This window comes from Daldinia loculata, assembly GCF_022478755.1.
Source record: "Daldinia loculata strain CBS 113971 unplaced genomic scaffold F4817scaffold_77, whole genome shotgun sequence".
Classification (NCBI taxonomy): Eukaryota; Fungi; Ascomycota; class Sordariomycetes; order Xylariales; family Hypoxylaceae; genus Daldinia; species Daldinia loculata.
In genome coordinates, this window is record NW_026054931.1 from 110907 (window position 1) to 124951 (window position 14045).

Here is a 14045-nt window from a genome sequence, read left to right on the forward strand (position 1 = left end):
AGCGGAACTGTAATGATGGAATGATTGTGGTGAAAGATAAAAGTCGGATTGGATAAGGAAGGGGGTTAAGAGATTTGAGATTTGAGATTTGAGATTTGGAAGAAAATTGACTGTGCTGTATCACGGTACGCCCTGCCAAAAAGATGTGGGTTCTCTGCGCGTCTTTAAGATGGAACCTGGAGTCGCGGTGCGCGTTCACTACACGCTCTTTTTTTAGCTGGGTTTTCCCCCCTCTCCACTTAACTTAAATCCACTTACACAAGATCTAACCCGGCTCCGTGTCCGAGCTCTGCACCGTGCCCTTTCTTTTCTCCGCTGACGAATCGTGTTTGACAATGAATTGATACAGAGTAAACGAGATAGTAGAGAATTACAATTTAAAGATTTAAGTCTTCGTCTGATCAAGGACCGAAATCTGGACCGGGTCGCTTGGCCTGGCGAAGAGAGACCGATCTAATGGAAGGTTGAAGTGAGCAGAGTTTCGTGGCTGGGGGAAGACCCAAGCATTTTTCTTACACTTTAATTATTCTTTAAGGAATTTCGACGTGTGGGGATCCACTCTAACGTGATTGCTTTACCTTCTGTAGGTAGGTAGATTAGGTATGTCGGGTACAAGTACTAATGAACCTAGCTGATTAGCCCGTTATGTAGGCGCTCGACGCGGTTTCTCCTCATTACTAAACTACCTGCAAGTCGCGGTTGCCTCATCAATTACATTTAACTTGCTACTGCGTGTTTTAGCCGTCAAGCCGTCAAGCCGTCAAGTTTCCAACCGACCTCTCACGGCTAGGCTGGGCTAGCCAACCTCCGTGATTACTACATGGGCATCAGCAGGTTTCGGGCGTCGGCGTCCTAGCACAAACACTTCACCACTGCATAAATGCTGTAATCATAAATGCATATAGTATTGGATAGATTCGTGTAAGTCCATTAGCATATATCTACCGGAAGGAATAATTATATATAAGTGATAGGCGTGTAAATGTAGCTTAGGCTACCTAAGTTAGATATTGAATGACGTCTAGTGAGGATAACCTCATGCTACATAAAACGCGCCTTATTCCTAACAGCGAACTCGCAACATACATTAGGTATACTTTTGCAATATTCGAATCGAGTCAGCAATTGCATTAGTAGATTCATCTGACCATACTCGGGTTCTCTCGTTCACAATTGGCCAACTTCATCTTACTGCATGGCTTACATTCATTGTTTGATACCCATGATTTTATCTTGATCTTATTCTAGGTATGCTATGTTCGTCATGAACAAGTTGACGTGAAACTACATCGAGAGGAATCGTCTCACAGCTAGCTCTAGCTAGCTCGCTTGGTATTATCAACAGACATGTTTGAAATCCAGCAAACCCACAAGACAGCAGCGACTTTAACAAAATATATAAAATTCTCCACTTGAGATGGAAAAATCTGTGCTTGTTTGTCGTCTTTAAAAAAAAAATTGTTGATATCATATGTATGTCTTAGGTATCATGTATCATCCCAGCCTCCCCCTCCCCCTCCCTTTCCTCGCCTAATAGCAAGGCGCGTCTCCACCGTCTCTCCACTGCTGCGGCCGAAATTTCTTCAAGCTTCTTTATTCTTTATAATTATGTAATTTGGCCGATGTCCTGCTTCAAAACGAGACAAAATAAATTGCAAGTCCACTTGAAATACAACCATAAAAAAATGCGCCGGGTATCTTCCTTTGCGAAATATTCAATATCGAGTAGGCGAACTGTTAGAAAAAGTCGTGATGGAAATCAAGAAAAGAGCCGTAAAGCGAAATTCGATATGCTCAGAACGCCCATGTCAAGATATATAATCGGTTGCTGCATCACCATGCCGCCCTGCTAATCCTCTTGACGTCTGCTTGGTCTTTCTTCAGCAACTCGGTATATTCCACTCTTCTTCGAATAAGGAAAGCGAGCGATAGCATGAAGTCAGTCTCGTATTTCGTAGATGTGGTGTGCATTAGGGGCTTGATAAGGACACCGGCTAGTCGTTCGGCTGTCATATCGTTCTTCTCTTCTGCTTGTGCAATATCGGCCCATAAGTTAAGGAGCAACTTGAATAAAGTACGGCTTGGTCCTCGAAGGCCGCCGAGTGCTTCCTCCCAGAAATCAATACATTGATCAAGCCGGGTACCATGAGATCCCGAGAGCATTGCCTGTCTCGAGAGCGCGATCCATTGCTTAGCTATATTCTCTGCGATCAGCGGTTTCGGGAGTTGCGACAGGAAGAGTAAGATAAGGTCGGCGGCGTCGTATACGCCAAAATTGGTCCAGTTGACATCTTCGCCGTATGTCGGACCACTGCTAAAGATATCCTTCAACTTCTGCACTCTGTAGCTATCGCCCGGCTCGGCGAAGATATCTGGAGCTTCGACTCCTTCGTTCTTCAAAAAGAAACAGCATTTTTGCATACACAGAGGGAAATCTCGCCGTGATGACCCTCCGTGGCCCGAGTGGTGCGTCTTAGAGGTTCCTTTAGCAACCTGCATGCTTTTCTGGAGTGGGACGCCGAAGACCGCGTTGGGGGTTGCTTCTTCGGGCTCATTCATGATCAGTTCCGAGTTCCACATTGGCAGCTTTTTAAAAGATACTGATAATCTATGACTGCCCCTTCTAACAAGGCTGGCTTGGATGATTGGAGTTGCAGGTTGTATATCCGTGGCGTTAGACGAAGTCGTTGATCGTGTTTGAGGTCTGGCCTCTGAAATTGCATGCTTAAGAGGCGCAAAAAATTTCCCAAACCCTCTGCTTTTCGTTATGGAGGGTGGTGACTCCGCTGGCGGTCCTTGAGCAACGATCTCAGTAGCGATGCCGTAAGAATTATTCGGACAATCCGGAGTGGCCTCGAATGGAGAAACCATAAGACTCCGGGCAAGCTCACGTCTCTTGCTATCCTTTGGCGGCGGAGTCGGCGCTCGGCTGGGAATGCCCACGAAGCTAGCCATCAATTCTTCAATAGTGGGAATTTTTTCGTCTTCGGGGTCTGCTTGCACATCGTTGCGTGACTTAGATGCCGACTCAACACTAACATCGATCGCGCTGTCCGGCTTGTCTCCGATGTAAGCTCCAAATAGTTTTTGATCGCCCACAAATGCACCCTGATCCGCCGTTTCGTCGACTTCTTTGATGCTCTGCTCAATCTCATGCTCGCTCTCCTTGATACTGATGATCTTCTCGGCATATGACTTCAGACAGGTCATATAGTCATAAAGGCTGAATTCTGTCTCGTTCTTCTCGAACTCCCCTGGTAGTCGCATCCGTAATTGGTTCATCTCGACTAGAACTCGTGAGACATCCTCCATAACGGCGGCGCTGTTCTGGTGTCTCTCTATCGTATTTCGCCTATTAGGCTCTACGCCTGAGGTAACATCCCGAATTGTAGTTCTGTTAATCCTTATTAGATACACATTTACTTATGAGATACGTTATACTCACGCCCCAGCTAAATCCAAAGCTAGACCTAGGACAGCTTTATGCGCCTCTAAAGTAGTTCTGAATGTCGCAACTTCTTGTCTCCCAATAGCCAGCCACTGGGATCTTTTATCTTGCCGCGATAGCTCATTGCTGTTGAGGCTAGATATGCTCGTGTCCAGTTCGTTGACCAGTCTAGAACAATGCTCGAGGACAGCAGGAATCCGTTCTGCCAACTCCGGAGGGAATAGACCAGCATCCTCGTTTAGGAGGTCTAAGACACTTTGCAGCGAGTGCAACTCGCGCGATACCCCATCCACATCAGATCGCGCCTCCCGTACCTCGCGCACGAATCCATTTAGTATAGTGTTAGTTGTGATAATCGCATTACTAAGTGTAATACAGTCGGGCGTGATAGATCTTTGAATCATCCAGGTCAGTGTTTCTGATGCTCGAAAAAAGTGATCAGTAGAACTTTGATGGGAGAACACCCACAGTGACTCCATTGTGGTGTTGACCTGCGGTCATCCACAAATTCAATATTCGTCCCCTCCAAGAGCGCAAGGCGTCGGCCACATATATTGCTCACGATAAAGAGGTGACAAGTCGGGAATAGCGGTAAGGTGGGGGTTCGAAGGATGGCTTCTCTCACACACCCGGAAAAGTTTGGTTCACATAAACGGACGAAACCTATAATAAGGAGCAAGCCTGTCGTCACGGACACAACCGGAAGCACCCAAGCCGACAAGGGCTCTTTTCGCCTTTAGGATGAGCTTCAAATTACGGACGAGGATCCACACGGCTTGTTGTCGTCGGTCGAATACATATATGTAAATAAAGAAGTTCGAATACAGAAGCTCGTAAGGTGCCGCTCTCCTACTTGTATGTATGTACGGAATATGTACGCCTCCTTTCGCAAGGTCAGCAAAATGGGTCTCTCACTGATCATTTAGCAAAGCTAGCTTTCTCCTCTGCTTGCGCAGTGCTATGCTCGAGATGGTCGATTTTCCGTCGACCTGCCCATGTGAAATATGTCTCGAGAAGCTAGCATGGTCTACCCCGGCACTGCCAATCTCCTCTTTTGTAACGTCCCCTTGCTTCTCAGCCAACTTCCCCGCCTACACGTGCATATTCCGTCTACACCAGGGCACCATTTTATCTGTACCTGTGAGCAATCGATCATATGTATCTTCATCGTAGAAAAGGCGGAAAGGGTCGGCAGGGGTATCCCTTGCTTACTATAGTACATCGTTTAAACAAGCTCGTATGAGCTATTCTGCTTTCGATTACAAGCTCACAAGGCCCAATCAACTCGCTAACCAACATTCACTAGACGATTAAGCTTAGAGTCGCACTGCAGCGTACACCTGCAACATGTTTCCAGGTTGACAAGTTGTTAAACCTGATCTAGCCCTAGTAGGGGAAAGGCACAGCACCTCCAATGCTGCCAGATAAAGTAGGAATATAGGCTGCGTGGGTGGCTTTGCTTGCCGTTGGTGTTCCTCTCGAAAATCCAGCGATCTTGTTTGATGAGCCAGCCAATCTTTTCGAAATTTGGGGTGGATTAACAACCGTCAACGTTACCTATCTCTGGTATCGATCGGATGTTATCTCAAAAAAGGGACAACCCGAACGCTAGAGCTTTCTAGCTCGCCAGCCCGCAAGCATAGATACATCGGTTCGATAAGTACCCATAGCACTACCTATTAAGCCGCGATCACAAGACGAATCTAACACATACTACTACAGGGGTCTAAATACATAGTCCGCAACTCCCAGCTCGCCTTGGAACTAACTACCTTAAAGGTGTGGGCAATGGTCTGATACTTGGAAGAAATTATTGCTGCCAGCGAGGGAACGTATCCAATGCGGGACGCGGTACTTCGTCAGTTCAGCATCATGTTAGGTACCCCTGCAGCCATGTTCTGGATTTCAAAGCTCTTGTCGGCCAAGATTTTGTCTGTCTGTCCTGCCAGAATTAGGAAATGGATTAGAAAATATCTAAGAAAGGATTCAAATACATGTTCCTAAGACTTACCAAATAAACACATCGAAGTTTCGAGTTTTATTTCATTATTTTAATACCCCTAACGATTTCTACAGCAGCTAAGCTACCTAGGTAGCTATCGAGCCCCTGCCATAAATCTTTTTCGGTTCAGGGTAGCTACCTATGTTGGGGGATACTTAAATACGGTGTTCTACCTAGGTATGTATCAATCAAGTCTCTCATCCGACTTGGCAATGATATGCCGCTTCGACCCTAGCTATCTGTTTTATATCGTACGGCATAGCATTTGTTGTCGCTCAATACGAATACTACTATGCATACGTTTATGTAATGCCAACCAAGAAATCCTCTAAGTTGATCAGCATTTTATGTATAATATTATCAACTGCGAATTTTACGGCGATGTTGTGGCGCGGTAGCTTAAATATAGGTATCTATATTTTATTAACTGTACATCTATTTCTAGCGCTCGTCCTGCCTTTTGTGGCAGCCGGGAGAATATGGCGAAGGATTAACATTTCCAACGTGGCGTACGTAAGATTTCAAAAGGCAGGGGGCAATGGTTATAATTGTCCAATTTCGTCGATTGTGAGGTATCCTGGCATTCTTTTTAGGTAGCCTTTTTCGAATTCCCAAGTACTGAATACGGAAATATAATACCTCCTTCTAAGCAACGCTGGATTTCTCGGGTTACTTCTCAATCATCACCTGCGCCGTCCGTTCCGTCAGTCTGCGAATGTGACTAACAGATTGACATCGTAATGAGCGTGATACGTGACATATATTGCCATATATTAAGATTAGGATGTCATCCCATACCTCTCGTTTTGTATTGGATGATGAGCGCAGATCAGATTAGTTGAGCATTAGATCAACAAAACTTGTGAAACTAAGGGAGCTCAGATCTGCCACCACACCATGTTTCAATAGAATGCTCGGGCCATGTTGACGATAAAGATCTTCCCTGTTATCTACAAGTATGCTCGGAATATTCTAACAATCTAACTGCATAAAGGAGAGAATGCTGTAAAATTCTCCGAGTGATGTTCATTATCCTTGTTCGGTACTTATTCTCGTTTCAAGTTGAGAATTATTCTAAATTCTTATGTAGCGGTGTATTAATCTGTATATCACCTCAACGTTGGATTCTTGAGACCCAAAATCTCGCAGAAGCGAACCAAGATTAATATAGTGGTTTAGACTATCATACGCTTCTCAATTCAACTAGCGTCTTTGCTTTAGTAAGTAACTTGAAGTTGGATTTGTATACGTCTATGTCTGCGTTTACCCCAGATTTACGGGCTTGTTTCGTTGTCGTAGATCGTGTAGAATCTGACGATAGCAAAAGCCCGAGCGTTTCCCCTACACGTCATGATCAACGATCAACCCGGAGATCCGGCCGTGTGAAGAATTCTTAAACCAGAATTTAGTGAACAGTAACGATAGTGCTTTAGGTATGCTTTGATGTACTCGACAATCGGAATTTCCCTCGTCTTCGGATGCGGCGGCCGTTCATAGGTGTCATGGCTAGGAATCAGGACAAGTCCGGCATCCCAGATCACTGCTGCGTTGCTGCGTTGCTGCGGGATAAGATAGGTTTCCTCCAGAGGCAACCGTTGCGGCAGAGACTGAGTTCTCGTTAAGCCGGAGCATATCCATTTTGCCGGGTGATAGGATCGTCCATCTTTTAATGGGTTTACATTTATCCTTTATTGGATAATTATTCTCGGTTTGTTTTTGTATATAATTCCCAGAAATAGCAATTGTGCCTTGTATTTAAATTATATAAATTGTCGACGACTTACAATATCACCATAAATAAAAACAATTGTTTATCTCAACGTTTATGAACTAACAATCGAGACTTTTAGCAGTTAAGCAGTAAGCCCACGATACCACTATTGATAGTTAGCTTGGCGGTAAATAAACAACTAGACTTTAACAAGATAATATTTTCATCAACTAAAATCTCATGTATAAGACTTGATATTACGCTTTGCGATTCTCTAAGTTGACATCGACTATGTATTTTATCTAACCTAGTAATGTCTAAAAAAGGATATCAGTTGGTAAAAGCTGCTGAGGTGATTGGCCAGTGGAAGGCTTCGTTTGTACGAAGTACATAGAATACTTTAGTGGGTCCGGTTTAGTGGATAAAAGCTTTCTTGAATCTTGCAGACGCTTGGACCAATCTATATTTTCTGGCCCCACGTCCCTGCAGCTAAAAAAAATATCGATTTGCGGCTTCACTTCACGAGGTTTCACAAATAACATATTTCATTTTATCAATCTCATTGTGCAGCACAATGGCCTCTTCAAAGACTGTTACTCTGCGGAGTGAGACCGCGGTCTCTCTTGTAGACCCAAACCAGGTTTGTTTCTTTCTATTTCGTATACTCATGCCTTATTCTAATCCTCTCTGTGTAGAGTTTGAAAGCTTCCAAGGCGTTGCTGGCGCATATGAAGAAAGCATCTGAAGAAGCTGCCAATTCCGAGAAAAGAAATCTCTTAGCCGACCCTGAAGAAGCTAGCAAAGAGGTGCCGATATGGCTTACCCTGACTACAAAGCGACACATTGCCGACTCTCGACGCCTTAAACCAGGCAAGATCGTTGTTCCACACCCTCTAAACACTGACTCCGAGGCGACTATCTGCCTGATAACTGCGGAGCCCCAGCGCGCATACAAGAATCTGGTTGCCTCCGACGAGTTCCCTGCAGAGCTGCGAAAGCGCGTAACGCGAGTTATAGACGTATCCAAGCTGAAGGCGAAATTCAAGGCGTACGAAGCGCAGCGCAAGCTTTACAATGAGCATGATATTTTCCTCGGTGACACACGGATTATCAACAGATTACCGGGCATCTTAGGAAAGACTTTCTACGGGACGACAGCCAAGCGCCCGATTCCCGTTGAAATACAGGCTCGTGTGCCGAAGAGCGACGGAAAGAGGGTGAAACGCACAAAGGATGCAGAGAACCCGAACACGGCTACTCCTATACAATTGGCAGGGGAAATAGAAAGGGCTGCTGGCGCGGCGCTTGTTAACCTGTCACCTACGGTTAATACCGCTATCCGTATCGGAAATGCCAGCTTGACCGCCGAGCAGATCGCGGAGAACGTCGAGGTGGTTGCGAAGAATCTAGTAGAGAAATTCGTACCAGGAAAGTGGAAGAATGTTCGAGGCATCTATATCAAGGGCCCTGAAACTGCTGCCCTGCCTATCTGGCTAACGGACGAGCTGTGGCTCGACCATAAGGACATTGTGGCTGACGGCTCAGAGGAGGCCAAGGCCATCCTCTCTTCAGAAAAGGCGAATATAGGGAAGAAGCGAAAGTCGCTCGAAGGTCAGCCTGAGGAGGCCGAGCCTGTAACGAAGAAATCCAAGAAGACGAAGAAGTTGCCTGAAAGCGATGATGCGAAGTTGGACAAGGAGATTGCAGATCGAAAAGCAGCGCTGAAGAAGCAAAAGAAAGCTGCGAAGAAGGCTTTGGAGGTCTAAGGTTATATATCAAGTCAATCACATGTGTACAAGTGACAATAGGAGTTGGGCTCTATTTGCATCTTAAATCTTAAGCTTTAAAGCACGATTTGACGGCGTACGGCGGAACAGGTATAAAAGCTTATAGCATGAATCCTCGATTAAAAAACAAGTCGATACCCCTTGTGCCTAATCCTAACACTTAGTTTATACACTGAATATACACGTGCTCAACAATTACAGCTCATCCGATTCTTGGTCATCCTTCGGAGCGCTACTCTTGAAGGGGCCGAAGAACTCGCTAAAAGTACCTTCTAGCACTTCATCTGATATTTGCATGTGTTCGCCTGGGGTAGTCTTGAACTTTAATCCTCCTTTCCTATCGAGAGCCCTCAAACCAATCCAATCTTCAGTATACAGTTTTCGGGCCCTCAGTGGCGTAACCTCAGTACCATTGACCTCTTCGAACCAGCTCGTCTCCTTCGGGATGACAGTCGTGTCGTCTTCGAAGACATATAGTACAAAGTTCTCGAGGTTCGCAATGTTCTTGGCGTAGGTCTCGTTCTTCTTTTCTCGCTCGTTGTTGATGTCCGCTAGGAAGTTGGAGTACTCGAGGTAGTTATCCAAATCGTTGGGATCGCGGAAGTACTGCGCGGGAACGAGCCGGCTCTGTATCCACGAGCTCCACGTATTTCCATGCAGCAACGCCATAGCGCCCTTACATAACCAATCGGCCGCCGAACAGGCTTTGTAGTCGACGATGCCGTTATGTTGGCTTCCGAACGTGACGAGCGTTCGGACCGGCGGGAAGTTGCAGCGTTCGACGTAGGCCCGTAGAAACTGGCCACCCTGGCTAAAGCCGATGGCGTCGATGGCGGGCGCAGTCGAGAGGATAGGGTGCGCGGCAAGATCGTCGCATACCTTTGCGACCTGCTCCGTCACGTTGCCGTAGAAGGTTGCAGTGCGGTCGTTGGAGGGGCTCTCGTCAAGGCGCACGTAGTAGACGAATGTGCCTGGGTTGATCTTCTCGACTAACCCGCCGACGGACTGTAGACCCTCGGCTGAGAAGGTATCGCCGAGACCGTGCCAGATCACGACTGGTAGAGGCGTGTCATCCTCATCATCGGTGACGGTGGAAATCGGATTGAGAGTCGTGGGGTTACCTAGAACAACACGGAGAGTAGATGTAAGAGTTAGGAACACTGGTAGTCTCTGTAATAGAGTCATATTTTCGGTCGTAATGCGCATCTATTGTGTGTATTATAGATGACTGGGAATTATGGATTTGATGAAGTTCTGATGGAATTCGAATAAAGTATTTAATAGAGAAGTTGAATGCTGAAACTCGAGGAATGGAAGTGGCTGTGCCATAGTTGCAACTACCTACTATAGGTACATATGAACCCAAGTAGGCTGCTGACCTTAGTTACAAGCCAAGCTTCCAAGGTTCTCATTGGCCAAAGCTTATAAGTCAGTCATTCAGTACATCCTCAACTGACCTTAGGCTGCGAACTCATGCTGTACCTCATAGAATGACGATGGCTTCACATCTTAGTTCTTAGGGACATTTTGATTGATCCTTGATAAATCAACGATGCCTCTCGTTCTACTAAAGATATTTTATGCCCTTTAAAACAAGCAAGTCTCGCATTCAAGATCTCATCACTGGCAATACTTTGCCTGTTACATACTCACCATTGCTTACCACAAAATCATCAAGATCGTTTAACTTTTCATGCTATTGAAGGGTTGCATTTTCCTTTAAACCTCTTTGAAGATTCGTTTTCCTTCTGTTGCACCTGGTTTTTGTTGAAGTTGTTAAGAAATGACGGAACCAATCAGGGATTTGTCAAAGCCGGCCAACGGAAATATGGACCGTGCCGGTATAACTCCAGCACGGACCTCAGCACGGACTGAATCGGCTCTTCCTGTCACCCCACTCCGAGGGCGGTCAATGGACAGAGTGGGGCGGATTAATTCTAGAGCCGATAAGAGCCAGGGTCCAGGTTCAAGGTTGAGCTTCAATCGCAGCGCATTTCGATGTATCGGCCCTCCAGAACCTCGTCCCCGATACAACTACGTCGACAGTCCTCAAGCTGCAACAGCCACCACCCCCACCGGTTTATGGAACTCTTACGAACACAGTACTTCCAGCTATACGGATTTTGAATTTGACGTGCTAAATTCGCCCTCTCTTCCTAAGAATTTTGTTTTCTCGGCAGCTCTAGCTCAGAACACCAATCGAAGTACTGCTCTGTTTCGCGGAAGCAGGGAGGACGATCCTTTTGTTTCGCCCAAAGCTCGTGGGTTTTCCCACGTTGTTGATCGAAGAGAGGACCGTTTCGGCGAATCGAACGACCCGGATGATTGGTACGACTCAGACAATTCCGAAGATTCGGACGCTACTATCACCCCCAGCTCGTACGCTGTCAGCGTAGCTTCCCACACCCGCAGCTACCAGCGACAGCAACGTACCTTATTCAACGAACTAGGAGGATCGACCTTTGCAAACAAATCAAGCAACACGAAGACTTCGGTATTGAGCACCACCGAAGAGATGGCACCGAATCACGTCGCAAAGAACGGGACCACTGAGTCTCGCGCAGTTATTGCTGGCCCGCACTTAGGAACTATCAAAGTTGGCCACCAATATATCTGCGAGTGCCATATTCGCCGCATGTTCGTCGAGAAGCGACTAGATGCTGCTAGGGAGGCTAATTACCGCCTGCAAGGTGTTCAGGTGATAGAATCTACTCGAGAAGCACTTCTACTGTAAGTTGCTTCACCTTGTCTATGAAATTTATGATCCTAATCATCATTTGCTTTCAGACCAGTCAAAACCTATAATGCTGCGTGTACTTTCTACCATCGCTTCCGCCTAGAACATCCTACTCATGATTACAATTACACCGATGCCGCTCTGGCGTCTCTATTTGTGGCTTGCAAGGTTGAGGACACACTGAAGAAGTCTCGCGAGGTTCTATGTGCTCATCACAACCTTAAGAACCCAGATCATCCAACTACGCAAGACGACAAGGTAAGCCGTTTATTACTATGTTTATTTTATGTATATAAGCTAAATGAAAACCAGATTTTTGATCAACCATCCAAGGTGATCATCGGTATTGAGCGATATATGGTTGAGGCCATCAATTTCGATTTCCGCGTTCGCTATCCCCAGAAGATTCTTGCCAAGATCGTAAAGAAAGTCCTTGGAAAGTCAGCTGACCTCACAAGCTTCTTCCCGACTGCTATGAAGATGTCTATTGACTTATACAAAACTTATGCACCTCTAAAGCACAGTTCATATACTTGTGCCCTTGTAGTCGCGCAACTTACCGCAATGATCACCGGTCGATTCGTGGACGAATTCCAAGCACTTGATCCGCTTGATTGGCACACAGACGAGCAGTGTGTAGCTGAGGTGATGCTCGATCTTCTTGACCTTTACACACAACATGGCAAGGTCACTAAAGTCGGACCTATATTTGACCTGCAAGTTTTTATCGACACTCAGATCAGCATCAACCAGTTTGTTGAGCGTGCTGGCCTCTCGCGCTACCTGAACCAGTGCAGAGAGTGCGAATCTATCGTGCTGCCCCCTACACCATCGACAGGTTCACCTATGTCACTAAGCACACCTTCCGCCGCGGGAACTAGTACTGTTAAGCGTGGGCCTAAGGGACCTGACGGGGGTACGACGCGATTCGTCTTTGATGCCGATGAAGCAGTACGGGAGAAGAAGGTCTACGACGAGCATACCAAAGATGAGTGGGAAGAATGGGAAGAAGAAATCGAGGAACCGATCCCGGACTCTCGTGAAGACCGACGTCATGAGCCCCGCGGCCCTCGGGGACCTCGTGGCCATGGTCATGGTCCCGGCCACGGACGCGGTCACGGCCGAGGCGGTTTCGACCCGAGCTGGACTCCTCGCAACCGACACGATCGCCGTCGTCGCGGGGGTGGTTTTTATTAATCCATCACAACAGCATAATTTCTCGGCGGTTAGTTGTTTTTACGGAAAGGGGTTTTTTCGAACTACGCATGTGGATCTGGAAAGGTTTTCAGGATGACAGCCTTGTTGGGCTGGTACGTGCATTATTGAACGGAGTATGGATTGATACCCCATCTGGAATTTGTGTTGCGGTAAAGCATTTGCAATCGCCATATTCGGCGGCTCATGTAGTATAGGTGTTGCTCTGACTTTAGCTTTGTTGACTGTATAGAAGACCTAGGCAATGGACTCGTCACCTACTCGTTGCAGTGACTGAGAAATACTCATGTACATGTCTCCCGAGAAGATAGCTTGCTAGCTCTAAAACTATGTGCCTAAATGATTTCCCATAATCGCCTTTCATTTTTAATAATAAATGCTTGATGGTAGCATACCTTCTCTATCGTTTCCTTACTATAATCCACTAATCTATTTATTTACTGGGTACATATCTGAGATTATATCACTTATCCTCCGATCCTTGCCCCTTTCCCGAGGCGCCACCTAGAAGAGACTTATTTCCAAGCAAGTGTGTATATAGGGGGATAGATAAGAGCTGTTGTTCTAGTAAAGAGGCTCTTCATAATACAATATTGACCAGCCATTCATCTTCAGCTATGTATAAGCGAAGTGTCTATCCAGAGTTTTACGTAGCTCAGCTCGTAACGCTACACGACTAAGTCGTCAAAAGCCTCTCCCCTACTCAAACAATATTCCTTCCCTATGCTTGTTACGCTACTTTCCATATCCGTATTTAGTAATTTGTAGTGGTGTTTATGGCATTAGCAGAAAGTATAGCAACACAGCTGCACCCGAGCAGGCAAGTGTAAGCATGGGTATCCTCTACTAAGCGTAAGAATGATATGCTTCCAGTCATGGCAACCACAGACAAGTAGCAGTTCAAGCACTGTAGCAGCTTCGCTATACGTAAGTACATATGTAACTACCACTTGCCTGGTCTTGTATGAACATCTACCTGCCTCCTATTTGAGCTTAGTGGAGCGCAACTGCTGCTTCCTTACCTTGAATGAATACAAACTTCCTAAGGCATTACCTTCTATTCTTGTTACGGTTCTATGTAAATAGTACGCTCGGGTACATGTTCTAGAAGGTGGTATCCTAATTGTAATAAACCTAAAATGACT

General features: G+C 46.1%; 4 protein-coding genes across 4 annotated transcripts; 2 read left to right on the forward strand and 2 right to left on the reverse strand.

Annotated features, from left to right (window-relative positions):
* Positions 1 to 1833: 1833 nt before the first annotated feature.
* Positions 1834 to 3852, reverse strand: F4817DRAFT_361890 (Rho GTPase activation protein; the record flags this gene model as incomplete). The annotated part of the gene is made up of 2 exons (XM_049306462.1): positions 1834 to 3394; positions 3446 to 3852. 2 exons carry the CDS (start codon positions 3850 to 3852, stop codon positions 1834 to 1836), a joined length of 1968 nt encoding a protein of 655 aa, XP_049154665.1.
* Positions 3853 to 7735: 3883 nt separating this feature from the next.
* Positions 7736 to 8927, forward strand: F4817DRAFT_320317 (ribosomal protein L1; the record flags this gene model as incomplete). The annotated part of the gene is made up of 2 exons (XM_049301171.1): positions 7736 to 7801; positions 7857 to 8927. The coding sequence occupies 2 exons, from the start codon at positions 7736 to 7738 to the stop codon at positions 8925 to 8927; spliced, it is 1137 nt and encodes a 378-aa protein (XP_049154666.1).
* A 216-nt stretch (positions 8928 to 9143) lies between these two features.
* F4817DRAFT_320318 (alpha/beta-hydrolase) lies at positions 9144 to 10133 on the reverse strand (the record flags this gene model as incomplete). The annotated part of the gene is made up of 1 exon (XM_049301172.1): positions 9144 to 10133. One exon carries the CDS (start codon positions 10131 to 10133, stop codon positions 9144 to 9146), a length of 990 nt encoding a protein of 329 aa, XP_049154667.1.
* A 741-nt stretch (positions 10134 to 10874) lies between these two features.
* Positions 10875 to 13311, forward strand: F4817DRAFT_351539 (cyclin-like protein). The gene is made up of 3 exons (XM_049305089.1): positions 10875 to 11678; positions 11736 to 11943; positions 11998 to 13311. Exons 1-3 carry the CDS (start codon positions 11464 to 11466, stop codon positions 12880 to 12882), a joined length of 1308 nt encoding a protein of 435 aa, XP_049154668.1. The 5' UTR covers positions 10875 to 11463; the 3' UTR covers positions 12883 to 13311.
* The last annotated feature ends 734 nt before the right edge of the window (positions 13312 to 14045 follow it).